This window comes from Cetorhinus maximus, chromosome 6, assembly GCF_964194155.1.
Source record: "Cetorhinus maximus chromosome 6, sCetMax3.hap1.1, whole genome shotgun sequence".
Classification (NCBI taxonomy): Eukaryota; Metazoa; Chordata; class Chondrichthyes; order Lamniformes; family Cetorhinidae; genus Cetorhinus; species Cetorhinus maximus.
This window is the reverse complement of record NC_135884.1, coordinates 127,793,078-127,814,092: the sequence shown is the minus strand read 5'-3', so window position 1 is coordinate 127,814,092 and position 21,015 is coordinate 127,793,078. Positions and strand designations below refer to the sequence as shown.

The 21,015-nt window shown below is 42.5% G+C and overlaps 1 protein-coding gene across 3 annotated transcripts in view; it reads left to right on the top strand.

The window, feature by feature from the left end:
* The window catches only part of rnf166 (ring finger protein 166), a 64,219-nt gene that overhangs the window by 29,805 nt on the left and 13,399 nt on the right, over nucleotides 1–21,015 (top strand). For 2 of the 3 annotated variants that reach the window (XM_078544475.1, XM_078544476.1), the window contains exons 2-3: nucleotides 12,180–12,336; nucleotides 17,141–17,253. In XM_078544475.1, coding sequence (XP_078400601.1) covers nucleotides 12,180–12,336; nucleotides 17,141–17,253 — 270 coding nt within the window. Of the gene's footprint in view, nucleotides 1–12,179; nucleotides 12,337–13,216; nucleotides 13,353–17,140; nucleotides 17,254–21,015 lie in introns of those variants that run through there. The other variant, XM_078544477.1, reaches the window with a different exon arrangement.

The following is a 21,015-nucleotide window of genomic DNA, read 5'->3' as shown; positions in this document are numbered from 1 at the left end:
GGAATTCATGGATATAAATTGGAATTTTCTTAGTTCATCGTTGTACTAATTCATAGTTGCACACCCTCCTGGATTGCCTGGGAGTCTCCCAGGATGGGTGAGTGATCTTCCAGGCGCTGCTGCTGCTGAGAGAAATGTCCATTTGTATGCATGGTTCATGTCAGCACATCTCTGTGACTGCAGTTCTGAAGAATAACTTGCATTTATGTAGCATCTGTAACGTAGTAAAACATTCTAAGGAACTGTATTAAACAACATTTTTCGCCAAGCCACAGGTTTTAAGGAGCATTTTAAAGTAGAAAAGAGAGGCGGAGAAGTTCAGGGAGGGAATTTCAGAGCCTAGGGCCTCAGCAGCTAAAGGAATGCTACCAATGGTGGGGTGATTAGAATTGGGAATGCTCAACAGAATTGAAGAAGCACAGGTATATCAGAGGGTTGGAGGAGATTACAGAGGTAGGGCGGTGCAACGCAGTGAAGGAAATTTGAAAATAAGGATGGAAATTTTAAAATCGAGGCATTGAAACAGAGAGCCAGTGACAGTCAGACAGCACAGGGTGGAGAGCAGTTGGTGGTAGTTGAGATACAGGCAGCAGACTTTTGGATGACCTCAATTTCACTGTGGGAAGTTAGCCAGGAATGCAATGGAATAGTCAAGCCTAGAAATAACAAAAACATGGATGAAGATTTCAGCAATAGATGTGCTAAGTAGGGACAATGTTGGGTGAGATTACAGAGGTGGTTAAAAATGGTCTCAGTGATGAGATAGATATGCAGTTGGAAACTCCCTGTGAAGTCAAATATGTCACCAAGGTTGATTCAACCTCAGACAGTTGCCAGGGCGAAGAATGGAGTCAGTGGATTAGTAACAGAGTTTGTGGCATAGACTAAAGACAATGGCTTCAGTATTTCCATGATTTAGTCGGGGGAAATTTGTGCTCATCCAATAGTGGGCTTTGGGTATTCTGACCGTTTAGACACAATGGAAGTATCGAGAGAGCTAGTGATGAGATAGAGCTAGATATCATCAGGATACATGTGCAAACTTAAACCATGATTTAAGATATGTTGGCAAGGGGTAGCAGGGAGATGAGAAGTAGGAGAGGGCCAAGGATAGATCCTTGAGGGACACCAGAAGAAATGATGCGGGAACAGGAAGAGAAGCCATTGTAGTTGATTCTCGTGCCATATCTGGATAATAAGAGTGGAACCAGGCAAGTGCAATTCCACCCAGCTGTATGTTAGTGGAAAGGCTTTGGAGAAGGTTGGTGTGGTCAACTGTGTCAAAGGCTACAAACTGATCGAGAAGGACAAGGATTGCCACGGTCGCATCTGGTGTAATTTGTGACTATTATAAGAGCTGTCTCATTACTGTGATGGGATGAAATTTTATTGAGGGGATTTAAACATGGAGTTCCAGGATTCAAGCATGGAATTCCAGCTCTGCATCATCCTGGCAGTCTTCTGTTTGCTTGAGGCGCTGTCCATCCTTAGTTGTAGCCAATCAGTCATTCAGAATATTTTTTGAATGGTGGGAAACTGGGAAATTTGTGTATTCAGAGGGACCTGGCTGTCCTTGTACGTGAATCACAAAGTTAACATACTGGTACAGCAAATGGTATGTTAGCTTTCAATACAAAGGGATTGGAGTATAAGAGTAAAGAAGTCTTATTACACTTGTACAGGACTTTGGTGAGGCCACACTTCTGTTTTGGCCTCCTTACCGAAGGAAGGGCAAACTTGCCCTAAAGGGAGTGTCATTAAAAATTGTTAATGAGCAGCACAGAGACTGAACCAGGAAGTCAGTTAGAATATTGAATTCAGTGTCAAATCAGATACAAAAAGTGAAATTGAGAGGGAAAGTAAGATTGCATAAAAGAGACAGAAAAAGTAATTTTGTTTTACTTAACCTCCAACAATAAATAGAATAAAAAGGAATGGGACTCCACATTTGTTAAAGTTAAACTTCTGTGCCAGGTGTGTTGTTTGGCAAGAATCACACTGTTTAAAACGGTGTTTTTTTTAAATGTATTCTTTCACAGGATGTGGGCATGCTGGCTAGGCCAGCATTTGTTGCCCATCCCTAATTGCCCTTGCGAAGGTGGTGGGAACCACCTTCTTGAACCACTGGAATGGACATACCCTAACTTTTCCTAGTGAGTTTAGTATCTATCACGTTAGTACAGCAGCTTTGCCATTCCATACCTTTCAGTACTGAGTTTCTCAGTGAGATACGGTTATCACTCAACTTCTAGATAAGTAAAGTATCGCGGAAAGCAATTTCTGGATTTATACACTTAACAGTGCTTGTGCAATCGCTGGAATTGCTGTCTGATTTACATATTAATAATGCTGAGCACTGTTAGCCTCATTCATTTTTATCACAAACTCTGGCCAGCTGGTATCTCAAGTATGGTCTGGCCAGAGCACCATACAGTTTAGGCATGATTTCCTCCTTTTTCATTCATACATCATTCAGTTTTCTATTTGCTTTGTTTATTGCTTCTGTGTAGCCCTGTATCGCAAGTCTACTAGAAACCATAGATCTCTTTCAACTTAATTTTAGCTATTTCAGTACCATTCATAGAGTACTTTAACTCCTTTTCTTCCTATTAACAATACGTCACACTAATAATCTGAATTATTCTTCCAATTTACACATTTTGGGCTGTATTTAATGCAGCCAATCACAGCATAACCTTGGGTTAGTCTCCTAGTGGTGGCAAAACCTCTCCTGAGTACGTTGGAGGGTGGAAGGTGCTGACGCAGGATTCCTAGCTGCCAGTGCTGATCGGGGGGCAGCTGAAAGCTCTGTCCCCTCGCTCTTGCTTCCGACCACCCTGGCTCCAGCCCCATCCCACGAACCACATCCCAATCTCCCTCACCTTTGGCCCGAGAGTGATCATCGGCCTGTGGTGCGAACATTGTGGGCAGCTGCCAATACTCCTGATGGCATTAACAAGCATTGGAGATCTGCTGACCTTCGATTCGCCGGCAGCTCTTCATAAGACCATAAGACACAGGAGCAGAAATTAGGCCATTTGGCCCATCGAGTCTGCTCTGCCATTCAATTATGGCTGATAAGTTTCTCAACCCCATTTTCCCGCCTTCTCCCCGTAACCTTTGATCCCCTTACCAATCAAGAACCTACACTCAATGACCTGGCCTCCACAGCCTTCTGTGGCAATGAATTCCATAGATTCACCACTCTCTGGCTAAAGACGTTTCTCCTCATCTCTGTTCTAAAAGGTCTTCGCTTTACTCTGAGGCTGTGCCCTCGGATCCTAGTCTCTCCTACCAATGGAAACATCTTCCCCACATCCACTCTATCCAGGCCTTTCAGTATTCTGTAAGTTTCAATCAGATCCCCCCTCATCCTTCTAAACTCCATCGAGTATAGACCCAGAGTCCTCAAACGTTCCTTATATCTTAAGCTTTTCATTCCTGGGATCGTTCTCGTGAACCTCCTCTGGAACCTCTCCAGGGCCAGCACATCCTTCCTGAGATACGGGGCCCAGAATTGCTCACAATATTCTAAATGTGGTCTGACCAGAGCCTTATAAAGCCTCAGCAGCACATCCCTACTTTTAAATTCTAGTGCTCTCGAAATAATTGCCAACATTGCATTTGCCTTCCTAACTACTGACTCAACCTGCAAGTTAACCTTAAGAGAATCCTGGACTAGGACTCCCAAGTCCCTTTGCACTCCAGATTTCTGAATGCTCTCCCCATTTAGAAAATATCTATGCCTCTATTCTTCCTACCAAAGTGCATGACCTCACACTTCCCCACGTTGTATTCCATCTGCCACTTCTTTGCCCATTCTCCTAACCTGTCCAAATCCTTCTGCAGCCTCCCCGCCTCCTCAATACTACCTGTCCCTCCACCTATTTTTGTATCATCTGCAAACTTAGCCAGGATGCCCTCAGTTCCTTCATCTAGATCATTAATGTATAAAGTGAAAAGTTGTGGTCCCAACACTGACCCCTGCGGAACTCCACTAGTCACCGGCCGCCATCCCGAGAAGGAACCCCTTATCCCCACTCTCTGCTTCCTGCCAGACAGCCAATCTTCTATCCATGCTAATACCTTGCCTCTAACACCATGGGCTCTTATCTTACTGAGCAGCCTCCTGTGCGGCACCTTGTCAAAGGCCTTCTGGAAGTCCAAGTAGATAACATCCATTGGCTCTCCTTTGTCTAACCTACTCGTTACCTCCTCAAAGAATTCTAACAGATTTGTCAGGCATGACCTCCCCTTAATGAAACCATGCTGACTTTGCCCTATTTTATCATGCACTTCCAAGTATTCTGAAATCTCATCCTTAATAATGGACTCTAAAATCTTACCAACGACCGAGGTCAGGCTAATCGGCCTGTAATTTCCCGTCTTTTGCCTCACTCCCTTCTTAAACAGGGGGGTTACATTAGTGATTTTCCAGTCCTCTGGGACCCTCCCTGACTCCAGTGATTCCTGAAAGATCACCACTAATGCCTCCACTATCTCTTCAGCTATCTCCTTCAGAACTGTGGTGTGTAATCCATCTGGCCCAGGTGATTTATCCACCTTCAGACCTTTCAGTTTTCCTAGCACCTTCTCCTTGGTAATGGCCACCATACTCACCTCTGCCCACTGACTCTCTTGAACTTTGGGGATGTTACTCGTGTCTTCCACTGTGAAGATTGACGCAAAGTACCTATTCAGTTCCTCCGCCATTTCTTTGTTCCCCACTACTACTTCTCCAGCGTCATTTTCCAGTGGCCCAATGTCCACTTTTGCCTCTCTCTTACCCTTTATATATCTAAAAAAAACTCTTGCTATCTTCTTTTATATTACTGGCTAGTTTACCCTGATATTTAATCTTCTCCCTCCTTATTTCTTTTTCAGTTGTCTTCTGTTGGTCTTTGTAGGCTTCCCAATCCCCTGATTTCCCACTGCTTTTCACCGCATTGTATGCTTTCTCTTTAGCTTTTATGCTGTCCCTGACTTCCCTTGTCAGCCATGGTTGCCTCGTCCTCCCTTTAGTATGCTTCTTCTTCCTAGGTATGAATTTTTGCTGTGTCTCCCAAATTTCCCCCAGAAACTCCTGCCATTGCTGTTCCACTGTCTTTCCTGCTAGGCTCATCTCCCAGTCAATTCTGGCCAGCTCCTCCCTCATGCCTCTGTAGTTGCCTTTATTCAACTGTAATACCGTTACATCTGATTCCAGCTTTTTCCCCTCAAATTACAGGTTAAATTCTATCATATTATGGTCACTTCCTCCTAAGGGTTCCTTCACCTTAAGCTCCCTTATCAAATCTGCCTCATTACACATCACTAAATCTAGAATTGCCTGTTCCCTAGTGGGCTCCACCACAAGCTGCTCCAAAAAGCCATAGGCAGGACTTCTGCCACCAGGTCCTTAACCTTGGTGAAAGCCTGACAATGGCCACTTAAGGGTACTTAATATCATTGGGCCTCCCCTATTGAACTGATGGGTTCACCACCAATTCTCCAACCGGTGGGTGAGATTTCCGTTGGGCTGACTAAACCCAGCACTTTGTCTCATTCCTGATATGCCCCCTTAGCTGCCGATTATAGTTGTTGTCTGAGTTTCTACAACCAAGTAATCAATCAGGGCTCCCAACATTAATCATTTCTCTTTCCCCTCCCACTCCTCCCCCAACTTCTTCATTCTCTATAATAATAAAATATAGGCTACTCCTAACAATTCCAGGTCAATTTTGCAAGAATAATTTGCTTCCCTGATTAAAAATTTTAGAATTATACATACCAGACCCTTGGTTCTTTATGTTTCTGTATCCTAGATCATGTTAAACCCAATCAGGGCAATGTAGGGCACTTCATTTGGCCTCAAAAGCCCTGGGTTACAAAGGAAAAATTGCCTAACATCTGCTTACAGAAACTCCTGCAGGAAGTATGTGTGTGGGTGCCAAATGAGGATAGGATTGCATTTTCTGTGATAACCCTCCTGTAAGTTGAATAGCCTGCAGTCGGGGCTGAAACATGAATAATGGCTGTTTTAGCAAGGTACTGCAGGGCATCTAGCTACTCTAATAAGGAGTCAGTGTCCCTGGGAGAGAGAACAGGAACAGGAGGAGTTAGGGGAAAAAATAAGTGCAGCTGAAGTGCTTGAGGTTGATGTTCATCTTCTATAATGTCACCAGAATTCAATGATGTACTAGTCAAATAGTGTGCTCTAAGCAAAACATTTATGTGTCAAACGTGACTCAGTTGGTAGCAAACTCGCTTCTAAGTTGGAAGGTTGTGGGTTCAAGTCCTGCTTCAAAGACTCGAACACAAAATCTAGGCTAATATACCAATGCAGTACTGAGGGAGCACTGTGCTGTCCGAAGTGCCATCTTTCAGATAAGGCATTAAACCGAAGCAACGTTTGCTTTCAGAAGGACATGAAAGATCCATGGCACTGTTTATTGAAGAGCAGAGGAATTCACTTGGTGTCTTGGCCAATATTTATCCTTTAACCAATGTCATGAAAACAGATTACCTAGTCATTAACACATTGCTGATTATGGGGCCATGTTGTGCGCAAATTGTCTGCCACATTTCATACATTGCAGCCATGACTACACTGCAAAAGTACCTCAGCTGTATAATGCTTTGGGCAACATGAGGTTGTGTGAGACATTATATAAATGTCTTTCTTGCTTTACTAGTATTTCTCTTTAATGTGACTGTTGAGAGACTAGTTGAATGTCAGATAACATTCGAGCTAAACTCTGTTCTATCCTAATCTGATGTCCATCAATGCCTTCTCAGCAGGGATCACTGAGTAGCAAGCAGTGAGGAACAAGAAGCCTGGCTGATTCATTGAAGACCAGGAATCAAACTTGCCTTTAAAAGTCTTCCCAAAACCCATATCTTTGACTAAACATTTGGTTGGCTACCTCTTTAACCCTCTCACAATGGCTCGGTGTATGTTCTTTTTCTCCTCTATGTCAAGTACCTTAAGATGCTTTTTCTTACATTAAAGGTGTTGTATAAATGCAAATTATTATTGATATTCTGCTGAATTTATTATTATATTTTATTTTTAAGTAGCAGTTTTCTGAAAGAGAACTGTGACTTTCTGCCCTGTTGTTTCAGAAGCATTGTTCTGGAAACTACTACACTGCAGTTATTGACTTCAATGACTAATTGTTTTTGCTTTTGTACAGCTGAGTCCTGTAAGTTTGGGATGCAGTAAGCTTATGTTGTATAAAGCCCAGAGAAAACTCACATCAGCAATATGTTTCAATCCTCATGCCAATGAACACTAACCACAGGCTCAACTGGATGAGTGGGATCAGATTTTGAGGTTTTTTTAAAGGCATGCCTTAGTATCAATATAAAAACAGAAAATGCTAGAAATACTCAGAGTCTGGCAGCATCTGTGGAGAGAAGTCCTGATGAAAGGTCATTGACCTAAAACATAACTCTGTTTCTCTGTCTGCAGAGGCAGCGTGACATGCTGAGTATTTCCGGTATTTGCTGTTTTCTTCTTCAGATTTCCAGCATCTGCAGTATTTTGCTTTTGTATTCATGTCAACAGGGTTTCTGAATCTCTAAATGCAGAAATGGTTGCAGGGAGTGTGACCTTCTCTGCTACTCCATAGGACCTTACTCATAGCTGAACATTGGTGCATGATGAATCAGTGCTCCTCCATGTTGAACACGACTTGGAGGAAGCACAGAAGGTGGCAAGGGCACAGAATGTACTCTGGGTGGGGGACTTCAATGTCCACCACCAAGAATGGCTCAGTAGCACCACAGACCAAGCTGGCCAAGTCCTAAAGAACATAGCTGCTAGACTGGGTCTGCGGCAGGTGGTGAGGGAGCCAACAAGAGGGAAAAACATATTTGACCTCATCCTCACTAACCTGCCTGCCGCAGATGCATCTGTGCATGACAGTATTGGTAGGAGTGACCACCACACAGTCCTTGTGGAGACGAAGTCCCGTCTTCACATTGAGAATATCCTCCATCGTGTTGTGTGGCACCACCACCATACTAAATGGGATAGATTTCAAATAGATCTCATAACTCAAGACTGGGCCTCTATGAGGTGCTGTGGACCATCAGCAACAGCAGAATTGTACTCAACCACAACCTCTAACCTCATGGCCTGGCATACTCTCCACTCTACCATTACAACCAAGCCAGGGGTCAACCCTGGTTCAATGCAGAGTGCAGGAGGGCATGCCAAGAGCAGCACCAGGCATACTTAAAAATGAGGTATCAACCTAGTGAAGCTACAACACAGGAGTACTTGCATGCCAAACAGCATAAGCAGCAAGTGATAGACAGAGCTATGCGATTCCACAACTAATGGATCAGATTTGAGCTGTGCAGTCCTGCCACATCCAGTCGTGAATGGTGGTGGACAATTAACTCACTTGAGGAGGCTCCATAAATATCCTCATCCTCCATGATGAAGGAGCTCAGCACAGCAGTGCAAAAGATAAGGCTGAAGCAGCCACAACAACCTTCAGCCAGAAGTGCCGAGTGGATGAACCATCTTGGCCTCCTCCGGAGATCCCCAGCATCACAGATGTCAGTCGTCAGTCAATTCGATTCATTCCACGTGATATCAAGAAATGGTTGAAGGCGCTGGATTCTGCATAGGCTATGGGTCTTGACAGTATTCTGGCAATAGTAATGAAGACTTGTGCTCCTGAACTTGCTGTGCCCCTAGCCCCAAGCTGTTCCAGTACAACTACAACACTGGCATCTACCCAGCAATGTGGAAAATTGCCCAGATATGTCATGTACACAAAAAGCTGGATAAATCCAACCTGGCCAATTACCGTCCCATCAATCCATGCTCGATCATCAGTAAAGTGATGGATTGGGTCTTCAATGGCGCTATCAAGCGGCACTTCCTCAGCAATAACCTGCTCACTGACACTCAGTTTGGGATCTTCCAGGATCACTCAGCTTCTGACCTCATTACAGGCTTGCTTCAAACATTGACAAAAGAGCTGAACTCCAGAGGTGAGGTGAGAGTGACTGCCCTTGACATCAAGGCGCCCGAGCAACAGTGAAGTCAGTGAGAATCAGGCGGAAAACTCCCCGCTGGTTGGAGTCATAGCCAGCATAGAGGAAGATGGTTGTGGTTGTTGGAGGTCAGTCATCTCAGTTCCAAGAGATCACCGCAGGAGTTCCTCAGGGTGGTGTCCTTGGCTCAACCACCTTCATCTGCTTCATCAATGACCTTCCTTCCATCATAAGGTCAGAAGTGGGGATGTTCGCTGATGATTGTACAATGTTCAGCACCATTCACGAAGACCTAGCCACTGAAGCAGTCTTTGTCCAAATGCAGCAAGACCTGGGCAATATCCAGGCTTGGGCTAACAAATGGCAAGTAACATTGTGCTACACAAGTGCCAGACAATGACCAACTCCAACTAGAGAGAATCTAACCATCGCCTCTTGACATTCCATGGCATTACCATTGCTGAATCCCCCACTATCAACATCCTGGGGGGTTACCATTGACCAGAAACTGAACTGGACTAGCCATATGTGTCTACAAGAGCAGGTCAGAGGCTAGGAATGCTGCAGCGTGTGACCCGCCACCTGACTTAACCGAAGCCTGTCAGCCATCTACAACGTACAAGTCAGGGGTGTGATGGAATAGTCTCCAATTGCCTGGATGAGTGCAGCTCCAACAACACTCAAGAAGCTCAACACCATCCAGGACAAAGCAACCTGCTTGCTTGGCACCCCATTCACAAACATTCACTCCCTGCATCACTGACAAACAGCAGCAGCAGTGTGTACCATTTACAAGATGCACTGCAGACACTCACCAAGGCTCCTTCAGATGCACCTTCCAAACCCACGACCACTACCACCTAGAAGGACAAGGGCAGCAGATAGATGGGAACACCACCACCTGGACGTTCCCCTCCAAGCCACTCACCATCCTGACTTGGAAATATATCGCCGTTCCTTCACTGTCGCTGGGTCAAAATCCTGGAACTCCCTCCATAACAGTACTGTAGGTGTACCTACACCACGTGGACTGCAGCAGTTCAAGACGGCAGCTCACCACCACCTTCTCAAGGGCAGTTAGGGATGGGCAATAAATGTTGGCTTAGCCAGCGACGACCACATCCCGTAAATTAATTTTTTAAAAATGACAAACGGATGAAGTCAAGTTTCAGACCACAGTTGATCATTGCTGAGTCTTGCCAGCTTTATGTTTGATAGTAATCGGATATGCCCTTGCAATGGAGTACAGTTTTTCATTTGGCTCTTGGTCACCCCTATAAACACAGTCATTGCCTGGTAAGTGTAACAATGTCTCTTGGCATCTTAACAGCTAATGCTGATTAGGATACGCTTCCTGTTGATCGTTCTGCGGTGTCTTCTTTCATGCAGTGCTGCTGGAAACATAACATGCTGTGACTGGCATGTTCCTGAGGAGGCATTCTGCTATTACTTGTCTTAGTGGTGGTATTTGTGCCTGCTGTGGTGGTCTCCCTCAGGAATTGAAGCTTCCACATACATTAATTATTTGGCAACTTGTGGCCTTGGCCACCTGTCTGTAGATATGGGTGTGAGAATCCTCGTGACTGAGGAACAGACCACCTGCTGTACAACTGACCGACTTGTTTCTCTTTCCCCCTCCCTCCGACTTCCTTAAAAACAAAATAACCTAAAATTACACCTTAAAAAAACCAGTGACTACACTGAAATAGATTTACCTTAACATCAGCATCTTCTCATGACTGAACCACAACTAATAAACGTACATAAATGACCTTAGCACTGTCAGCTTTGACTCAAAGAATTTTGGGTTTAAGATCCACTCAAATATTTGAGCATGAAAATCTATGCTGTCATTTCAGTGCAGCATTGCGGGAGCACTGCACCTTCAGAGGTGCAGGTCTTTCAGGTGAATAAAGACCCTGGCTGCTCTCAAGTGGACATAAAAGATCCCATGGCACTACTTAAAAGAAAAGCTGGGGAGTTCTCCCCAGTACCCTGGCTGATATTTATCCCTCAATTGAGATAACTAAACGGGTGATCTGTCATTATCTCATCGCTGTTTGTGGGAGCTTGCTGTGTGAAAATTGGTTGCTGCATTCCTACATTACAATAGTGGCTACACTTCAAAAGTACTTCATTGACTGTAAAGCACATTAAGATGCTTTGTGATCATGGAAGATGCTATATAGATGCAAGTCCTTTTAGTACTACAATTTTACATAACTAAGTAATTTATGTTTACCTTATTTTAAATTGCTGGCATTTATGTTGTAAACAAGGATGAACACTGAGTTATATGATTTATTGGACATTTGGGTATACTCACAATATATGAAAAATTGCCTTTTATTTTGAACTTTGTTTGACTCTGATTTAAGAATGAGTGTATTTGGAATCTGAAAGACTGCACCTCTGTCAGTGTAGCATTTCCTCAGTACTACACTAGAGTGTTAGCCTAGATTTTATGCTTGTTACGTATAGACAATCTCCAAGTGGAGTGTTCAATAATGTACTAATGATCTGGAGACACAAGTCGAAATCCCTCTGGAAAATTTAAATTCAATTAATTAAATACACCTGGAATAAAAAGTTAGTCTCAGTAATGGTGACCATGAAGATACCAAATTGTTGTAAAAACCCTAAGATAAAAGCAAAAAACTGGGGATGCTGGAAATCCAAAACAGAAATAAAAATACCTGGAAAAACTCAGCAGGTCTGACAGCATCTGCGCAGAGGAACACAGTTAACGTTTCGAGTCCGTATGAATCTTCTCTGGTTCATTAATGTCCTATAGGGAAGGAAATCTGCCCTGCTTACCAATGCTGGCCTGTATGTGACTCCAGACCCACAGCAATGTGGTTGATTCTTAACTGCGCTTTGAAAAGGGCCTGGCGTGCCACTCGGTTGTATTCAAGAAGATGACTTGCCATCTCCTTCTCAAGGGCAATGAGGGGTGGGCAATAAATGCTGACCTTGCCAATAAAGCAAATGTGATGAATGAATAAAAAAACCATGCTGTTAAGGGTTTACTGAGAAGTTACTAGTTTATTCATTAATGATAATTCATTAGTTTGATAATCAAGTCCTTTAGATTTTACTGACTTAATTCTTCCTTGTATGGGGAATATTTTTTGAGAATGAGTACCCTGCATACTGCTTGCTAACAATGATCCATCCTCTCTCAGGTTTTGTGGGGAATGTTTGCAGCCCTGCCTTCAAGTTGTGTCACCTCTGTGCCCACTATGCCGTATGCCATTTGACCCAAAAAAGGTGGAAAAGGCCTCTAATGTGGAGAAACAGCTTTCTTCTTATAAGGCTCCCTGTCGAGGATGCAATAAAAAGGTATGCTAAAGCAAACCACTTAATGCAATTTGTTTTGGAATTAAGTTTCTTTTTAAAAACTGATTTCTAAAATGATTTCTGTATTTATTCAATGTAAGTTGAAATTCTAAAATAATTTATTATGCTGTGTGTAGTAGAAGACCCTCCAATCTACTTATAGGATTGGAATCATTCACTATTTCTGGCGTCTTTAGCAACATGTTGAGATGACAACAAAATTACTTATTTTGATAGAGGAAATGTTGGAGACCGACGGTGATTCTGTTGTTCTGTTGCTTTGTACAATTAGTGGAATAAATGGTGTCTGCACTAGTCTGATGTTGCATAATATTGCATGACTTTGTGATGGTATAAACCTTTTGCTATTCAAAGATTTTAATGTTGGGCTTTTATCCCTCATTAGATGCCTAATTCCATTTTTAATTGTAATTTCTAGCTACTTACAAGCTCTTGCATGCTGTGAAATCTTGTAGCTCAGAAACATTAGCTTAAATGCAGGCAGGGGCTAAAAAATTGAAGCCCCAAAATTGCTAGGTGGGCAATTTTATAACTTTGAGGAGTCACACGAACAGCATAATCAGAGGTGAAGGAGCAGAGGAGAGAGGTTTAAAGAGACACTAGGTGATGGAGAAAAGAAGCCACGGGTTATCTTTGCTTTCCAGGATGATTCTTATGTAGTGAGCAGTTTTGGTAGAAGGAAGTGAGGCACAATAATGCATGATCAGCCATAATCTTATTGAATGGTGGAGCAGGCTCAAGGGGCTGAGTGGCCTACTCCTGCTCCTAATTCGCATGTTCGTATGATGTAATCCAGCCAGAAATAATGTTAGATGACTAAACCATTTGTACTTCAGATATGCACCTCTTGGACGTGAGGGAGTGAAGATAGGGTTCAGGATGGAAAAGAGTGATGGTTTTGCTGGGGACAAGAGCATCAAAGGTGGATACAGGGAACACTGGGCAGATCATCAACTGCAGAAGCACAGAAGATCGTAGGGGAGTTTGGAAGTGTAATGGTAAGTGATCTGAGGAAGCATTTTTCCAGGGGTAGAGAAAGGAGAAGTCGGAATGGAAATGGTAAGGGAAGTGAGTGTTGAAGGACAGAGGAAAGTGATCAGAGATGGCCTTGTCTGTAATCAAGACTCTAGGAGTATGGAGGCCATGTGAAATGGAAAGGTTAAAGGAATGGCCTAGAATATGGGTAGGAGTGAAAGGCTTAGAACCAACAATGAAATCAGAGGTGTGAGGATAGAGTGAGTTGTGATGAAGATTGAAATCCCCAAGGATGAATGAGTTACTGAGATGACTTAATGCAGAGGCTGAGGGAGGATATCTCGGGAGAAACTTTGGATAGGGCTGAGGGATTGGGCGTGGATGGTACAGAATGAGAATTTTAAAGGAGGTGTTAAAGGTGGACCAGAGATGCTTAAAGGAGAAGGTACCAGAAGAATAGCGAGAGAGAAAAACCAAAGAATGACATGGTGAGAAGAGCCAGGGTGATTTGGATGGGGTAGCTGGTGGAATGCATGGTCAAGCTGTCACCATCCATCAGCCTCATCCAAAAATTCTTGCCTTCACTGTAATGGAGTTGCATGGTCGACCGATCAATGATCTATTCATCACATCTGGAGCAGGCATGGTTCATCCTATAGAAGTGAAAGTTACCACAGCATGAAGCTTTCATGTAACCTCATCTTTCCATGCCACCCATTAGACATCTGCATCATCAAGCAGCCAGTAATGCACATATCTATCAGGGAAGTCTCAGCTGTGTTTACAAGAGTGACACATTTATCATTTTCCCTTTGGAAAGGAGACATCAATCTGATCAGGATGCACAGCTTTCATCAGATGGCAAAGAGCCATATATGATTCTTGAATCAAGTTTGTAGCTTTAATGAAGAGACTTGCATCTGACTACAGAAGTATCATCAGTGGCAATTATCCAGGAAGTGGGCATGATGCATTTTTTGTGTAACATTTCATGGTGCTTACATTATTTAAAATAGGAAACACATAAATCAATAGTTCTTAGGATAAGAGGGTTATCCTCTGCCTCAAAGGCTGCTAACTTCACTGAGAAACCTAACAGCAGAGGATCACCTCAGCCTGGACACCTCAGTGTCTGTTTGTTGTACCTTAATTGCTACTTTGAACTTCAAGAAAATTGTGCCATGTACCTTATGCACAATGAAAATGGATGTGCAAATGGGTAATGGTTAAGTATAATACTTAAATTAGAAACTACCTCAGATGACAATTAATGTTTATAGCATGCTTTATGAAGCCTACAAGATACATTGGTATTCACTCATAAATTAATTTTTTTAGACAAACAGAAGGCGAGACAATTATTTACCAAAGCTTCTAGGTTATATTCTGTTGTTTCTTTGTTTTTGTTAAATTTCCAAGTTGAACAAATACTTCTTAATTTAATTTAATAATAGCTGCCTTTTGTGTTTCAGTAGATTTTTTTGCCAAAAATATTCTTTATTCATAAAATTTGTAGAAGTACATTACCAAACATTTCAACTTGAAAATTACAGAAAGTGCCATAAAATTCGACTTCTCTCCATACAGTGTGTTCCACTCGGTGCCGCTATACAATTGTAATTCTTTTGATATTTTCAATATACATTCCATGTCATGCATGCAGCTTGGGGCAAAACATTTCAAATTCAAAAATTACACGAAGTACAATAGAATTCAACTTTCCTTCATACAGCAGGCCCCCCTCTGAGGTGCATCGATAAAATTTCAATAGTTTTGTATTCATATTCAGTGCTAGGCATACAGCCCAAGGGGTTCTACAAATTTTCCAGCCCCTAGGTGTACTATGGCTGAACTGCCTTAGACAGTGACCTTTCTCTGTTACGCCTCTGCAGCAGCTGCCCAAAGCTTTAGTGAGTCCCTTGTCATTAATAATTTTACAGTAGCATAAATTTGAAGCTTATAATTAGATTGATGAAGACCAATTGATGGTCTTGCCATATTGGCATACTGTATTCCTCAATGTGACTCCATGACAACCTTCAAATAACTTTTTATATTTTGACCTAGAACTGTCTTCCTGTTAACTTAAGGGAGATGATTGCAGTCTAGGTATTTATGGAGTGCTCATGCTCCCACTATACATCAACGGGACTTTCTCACTGTCAGTGAACAACTGTTTGTCCTATCAGAATTTCTTGCAAATGATTCTCAAACATACTGGAGAACAAATTTTTGTATCTGTTCCTTCAGATACTTTAATCACTGCTGAATTAAACTGCTTAAATTATATCTTCAAGAAAGCTAGACACCACATTGCTGTTCTTTTTATAATTATGCTTACAAAGCCAATGCGAAGCACCAGGACGATCTACCCTTGATATTATAAAAATAGTGGGCTGGATTTTGTCAAAAGGTAAGAAATTCCTCCACTGGGGCTGAAAGTAAGATGTGACCCTGCGCAGCCCAGTGGTGGGACTCTGAGCTGCATTTTACCAGTAGTGACCAATCATCCTCAATTGGACAGCGGGCCACCTTGCAAAGCCACCGGCCCATCAGACACCATCATCCTTGGCAGTGCCACAGTAGTGGCGCCCATGGAGACAAGGTAAGTATGTTTGTGCATGGTACTGAGGTCAGACATGCAGCCCCCCTGCAATTGGCTGGGGGGTTGTGGGGAGGAGATGCACCATCCAGTGACAACACAGTAGGGTGGCAGCCATTGTCACCAGGGGACCCTTGTGTTGCTCATGGAGCCTGGTGGTCCCCCTGTGCAGCAGTGGCATCTCCTGAAGTGGGCAAAATACTGGTGAGATAGGGAAGTGGTCCTTAATTGGGCACTTAATTGACATAATTAGCTGTCCAGTGAACAGCTGCACCATTGAGTTTCCTACCGCTGGAAATATGCAGTGGTGGAGGGAAGATATCAGGCTTCTCTCACAATGCCTTTCGTTACCAATTTGTGAGGCCTCCCAGCCTGTCTCAAGAGGGCTGGTAAAATTCAGCCCAATGTTCTAATATGTGATTTCATCATTCTCTCTTATAACACGTCTTCATCACACTTATTTGCAAATTTCTTATCTATATCTACCTTGTCTATCTATAATATAGTTATTGTTATAACATATTAAAAATCTTGATTCTTTGTACGTTGCATTTTAACTTTTCCATTATAGTCCAATATAAGCATATCAGTGTATAATTACACCTCCAAAAGGGTCAGTTCCAAATTTGTTATGAATTCATTTGCTTTTTTCAGCAAGCTATGGTCAGTTAGCCCAGAATGTTAGCAGCTTGTCTCTGCTCAAGAAAGCTAATTTGTTATCAGGACAAGCTCAGGTATGCATCCCATTCCTTAATCTCCAAAAGATCAACTGCTAACCAGCATAATTTTCTCTCTACCATTCCGGTAGGTGGAGAAAGTGGTGGGTGAGATATTCATTTTTGTACAATTAATTTAATTTTGCAAGGATCTTATACTTCTGCTCACCCATGTTCTGAAACTTTTTTTGCTGCTTGCCCTCAGGTGGAAATGAATGCCACATTAAGGCTCCTGGTGTTCATCATGAGGTTGCGTTTCAACAAAGCAGCAGATTTCTTTGACTGGGACCCATTTGTAGTGATAATTCAGATTCTCCAGTAATTTGAATTAAGCAACAAGTTTTAAATGGAGGGGCATGTTCTTTCTGATTTTGATTCAAATTTCAATTAAGAGCCATTGTACATTTCATGTTGCTAATGAATGTATGAAAAAATATGGAATTATTCAAAATTCCTGTCAGATGTATGCAATCTAGTATGTTTATTGCACTAGGTGACTCTGGTGAAAATGCGGACTCATATTTCTTCTTGCAATAAAGTTCAGGAGCAGATGGACAACTGTCCAAAATTTGTACCGGTTGTTCCTACCACGCAGCCCATTCCCAGGTAAGGGACCTTCAATGCTTCTGCAAAGATTTTTTGAAATTAAGCCATTATTAAAGTTTGCAAACTGTCATGACACCCCAGATCAATTTAGAAGCACTTTTAGATAGTACAGTTTTAACCATCAATGATCACTGAAACCCATTTACCTAGTGGTTGCATTAATTTACAGTCACAATGTTAGTATTTTGCAGAAGGAGTCAACTAAACCATTCTCACTTGCACAATTCACCTGTCGGAAAACATTTTTAAAATCTGAAACTATTTGATCTTCAGAGTTGATGTAAAAATAACCTCACGAGATGCTTGCATGCAGCACAATGTAAATATAAGTATTGTTAAGAAGTTCTCCCTTCAGTAAAAAAACTGTTTTGGTTCATTATGAATTTCTAATGAAGCATACATTCCTGGACTTGCAAAAGCAGTTTCAGATAATCGTTTGACAAGGCATGTACAAGGCAAGACAAAGCATGTATGTTTGGCTTACATACTGTCATGACCATTAAAAGGCATTTCCTCAAAGTGATCTGTGAACTAAGAATTTGTGTGAGAGCGTATGTAGCCCCTTTCTAATTAGCGAATGATTTATTTATCAGCAACAAAGCTTTAGTCTTAAACAGGATAAAGGTTAGTTTATTACAAAAAAGCACTGCTCTAAGTTACTTGAGTAAACGTGATAAAGTTATTAACTAAAATACAGATACAAATATTGAAATGCAGGTAAAGGAAAAAAAGATACTTAAAAGATGAGATTTCAAATCAGTCTCTGTGCAATATTGTTGTGGGCCAGTTGCTTGAATTCCTTCGTTCTGAAGAGGAGGGATTGAAACTTGAGTTTTGATTTAGCAGCTGCGATGGCTTCTGAGTGGAGTATTCAGAGGTTTGCCTTTTCAGGTGGACTCAGGTTTTTGGGAGAGAGAGAAGGTTTCCTATTCCACACGAATTCTGTGGTTACAGCGCTTGCAGATTGCCTGGAGTTTTCCAGCAGAACAGCGGTCGATTTCTTAATACCTTCCTCTTTGTCCTCTCTTAGCCAAGAACCCTCTCTGATGTTGTTTCTCAGAGTTCTTCCTGGAGTTCTGCACCCTGCCTCTCAAGATGACTCCTTACAGCCTCCTTTATACAGTTCAAAAACACAAAAATTAACACAGCAGCCATTTTTTAAGGAGTCATTGTTCAAAGAAGTTAATTATGTGTGGTCTTTTGAATTCCCTTCCTGTCTCCTGTTCCCTTAGAAGGAAAAGGGTTTTTTGCACCTTTTAGAAGATTCCCTAGAGGGGTCTTTGCATTTTAATGATTCTTCGTAGCCAGCTTTAGAGATATGAGGCTGACAAAGTTTGAACAAAGACAGAAAGGTGCCATGTTGTCTGTCCATACTTCCATTTTGTAAAAGGCTTTTAAACTCAATTTAAAGGTTCGAAAACAGAAATGTACCTGGAAAACAGTTGTCCTTAAAAATCTGTAATATCATAATTACACATTCTTGACACTGTAATCTCAGATCACCAACGTCAAAACCTTTAACGGAAACAAAACGCTCTTTAAATGCTGTGTTCTTCTAACTGCAACATAAAACTGACCTGTGCATTCCAGCAGTTTCCTGATCAAACAATGAAATTCTGAATGACGTTTTGAACTCATGTTTTGGGTCCACCTTAGAATAATACATTGTGTGTTATGTGGTATAACGTCCACCATCCAACTTTGACAAATGTATTTAAGACTATGAAGGAGGTGGAGAATGTGGATTCAAGCCAGACTTTCTGTTGTGTACTCAAGAACAAGGTGAAATAGTTCCAAATTAAGAAGTTTAGACACTTTTCAGTAAATGGATGATAAATGTAAGTGTAAGAAAAAACTACAGTTGGGTTCTAAAGTTGGTTGATAAGTTCGTCTCAACAAGTAGAATTACAGATAATTGGACTTAGAACTCCATCAAGGTAATCTTGTGAGAAGTTGAATGGGGAGGCTAGGTGGACTGATGGTTTAATCTTACCTGAAAATTGTTACCATCTATAAAAACTGCTGCAGGAGATCTACTAATATAAAATAGCAAGGCTTGTGCACATTTCTTCTCAATCTTACTGTTAGAGTCAAATCTTTGCATTGCACTTAGTGTAAATAAGTTTATTTTTATTCATTCATGGGATGTGGGCTTCGCTGGCTGGGCCAGCATTTCTTGTCCACCCCTATTTGCCCTTAAGAAGATGGTGGTGAGCTGCCTTGTTGAACCGCTGCAGTCCATATGGTGTAGGTACACTCACAGTGCTGTTAGGGAGGGAGTTCCAGGATTTTGACCCAGCGACAGTGAAGGAACGGCGATACAAGTCAGGATGATGAGTGACTTTGAGGGGAACGTCCAGGTGGCGGTGTTCCCATCTATCTGCTGCCCTTGTCCTTCTAGATGGTAGTGGTCGTGGGTTTGGAAGGTGATGTCTCAGGAGCTTTGGTGAATTCCTGCAGTGCATTTTGTACATGTTATATACTGCTTACTGTGCGTCGGTGGTGGAAGGAGTGAATGTTTGTGGATGTGGTGCCAATCAAGCGGGCTGCTTTGTTCTGGACGGTGTCAAACTTCTAGAGTGTTGTGGGAGCTGCACTCATCCAGGCAAGTGGTGGGGGGTTCCATCACACTCCTGACTTGTGCCTTGTAGATGGTGGACAGGCTTTGGGGAGTCAAGACCTGAGTTACTTGTCGCACAATTCCTAGCCTCTGACCTGCTGTTGTAGCCACAGTATTTATATGGCTAGTCCAGTTCAGTTTCTGGTCAGTGGTAACCCCCGGGATGTTGATAGTGGGGGATTCAGTGATGGTAATGCCAATGAACTTCAAGGGGCGATGGTTGGATTCTCCCTTGTTGGAGATGGTCATTGCATGGCACTTGTGTGGCACGAATGTTACTTGCCACTTGTCAGCCCAAGCCTGAATATTGTTCAGGTCTTGCTGCATTTGTACATGGACGCCTTCAGTATCTGAGGAGTCGCGAATGGTGCTGAACATTGTGCAATCATCAGCGAACATCCCTACTTCTGACCTTATGATGGAAGGAAGGTCATTGGTGAAGCAGCTGAAGATGGTTGGGCCGAGGACACTACCTGACGAACTCCTACAGTGATGTCCTAGCGCTGAGATGACTGACTTCCAACAACCACAACTATCTTCCTTTGTGCTAGGTATGACTCCAACCATTGGAGAGTTTTCCCCCTGATTCCCACTGAATCCAGTTTTGCTAGGGCTCCTTGATGCCACAATCTGTCTTGATGTCAAGGGCAGTCACTCTCGCCTCACTTCAGGAGTTTAGTTCTTTTGTCCATGTTTGAACCAAGGCTGTAATGAGGTCAGGAGCTGAGTGGCCCTGGCGGAACCTAAACTGGGCATCAGTGAGCAGGCTATTGCTGAGCGAGTGCTGCTTGATAGCACGGTTGATGACCCCTTCCATTACTTTACTGATGATTGAGAGTAGACTGATGGGTAATTGGCCTGGTTAGATTTGTCCTGCTTTTTGTGTACAAGACATACCTAGGCAAATTTCCACATGGCTGGGTAAATGCCAGTGTTGTAGCTGTACTGGAACAGCTTGGCTAGGGCCGCGGCAAGTTCTGGATCACAAATCTTCAGTACTATTGCTGGAATATTGTCAGGGCCCATAGCCTTTGCAGTATCCAGTGCTTTCAGCCGTTTCTTGATATGATGTGGAGTCAATCGAATTGGCTGAAGACTGGCATCTGTGATGCTGGGGACATCGGGAGGAGGCCGAGATGGAT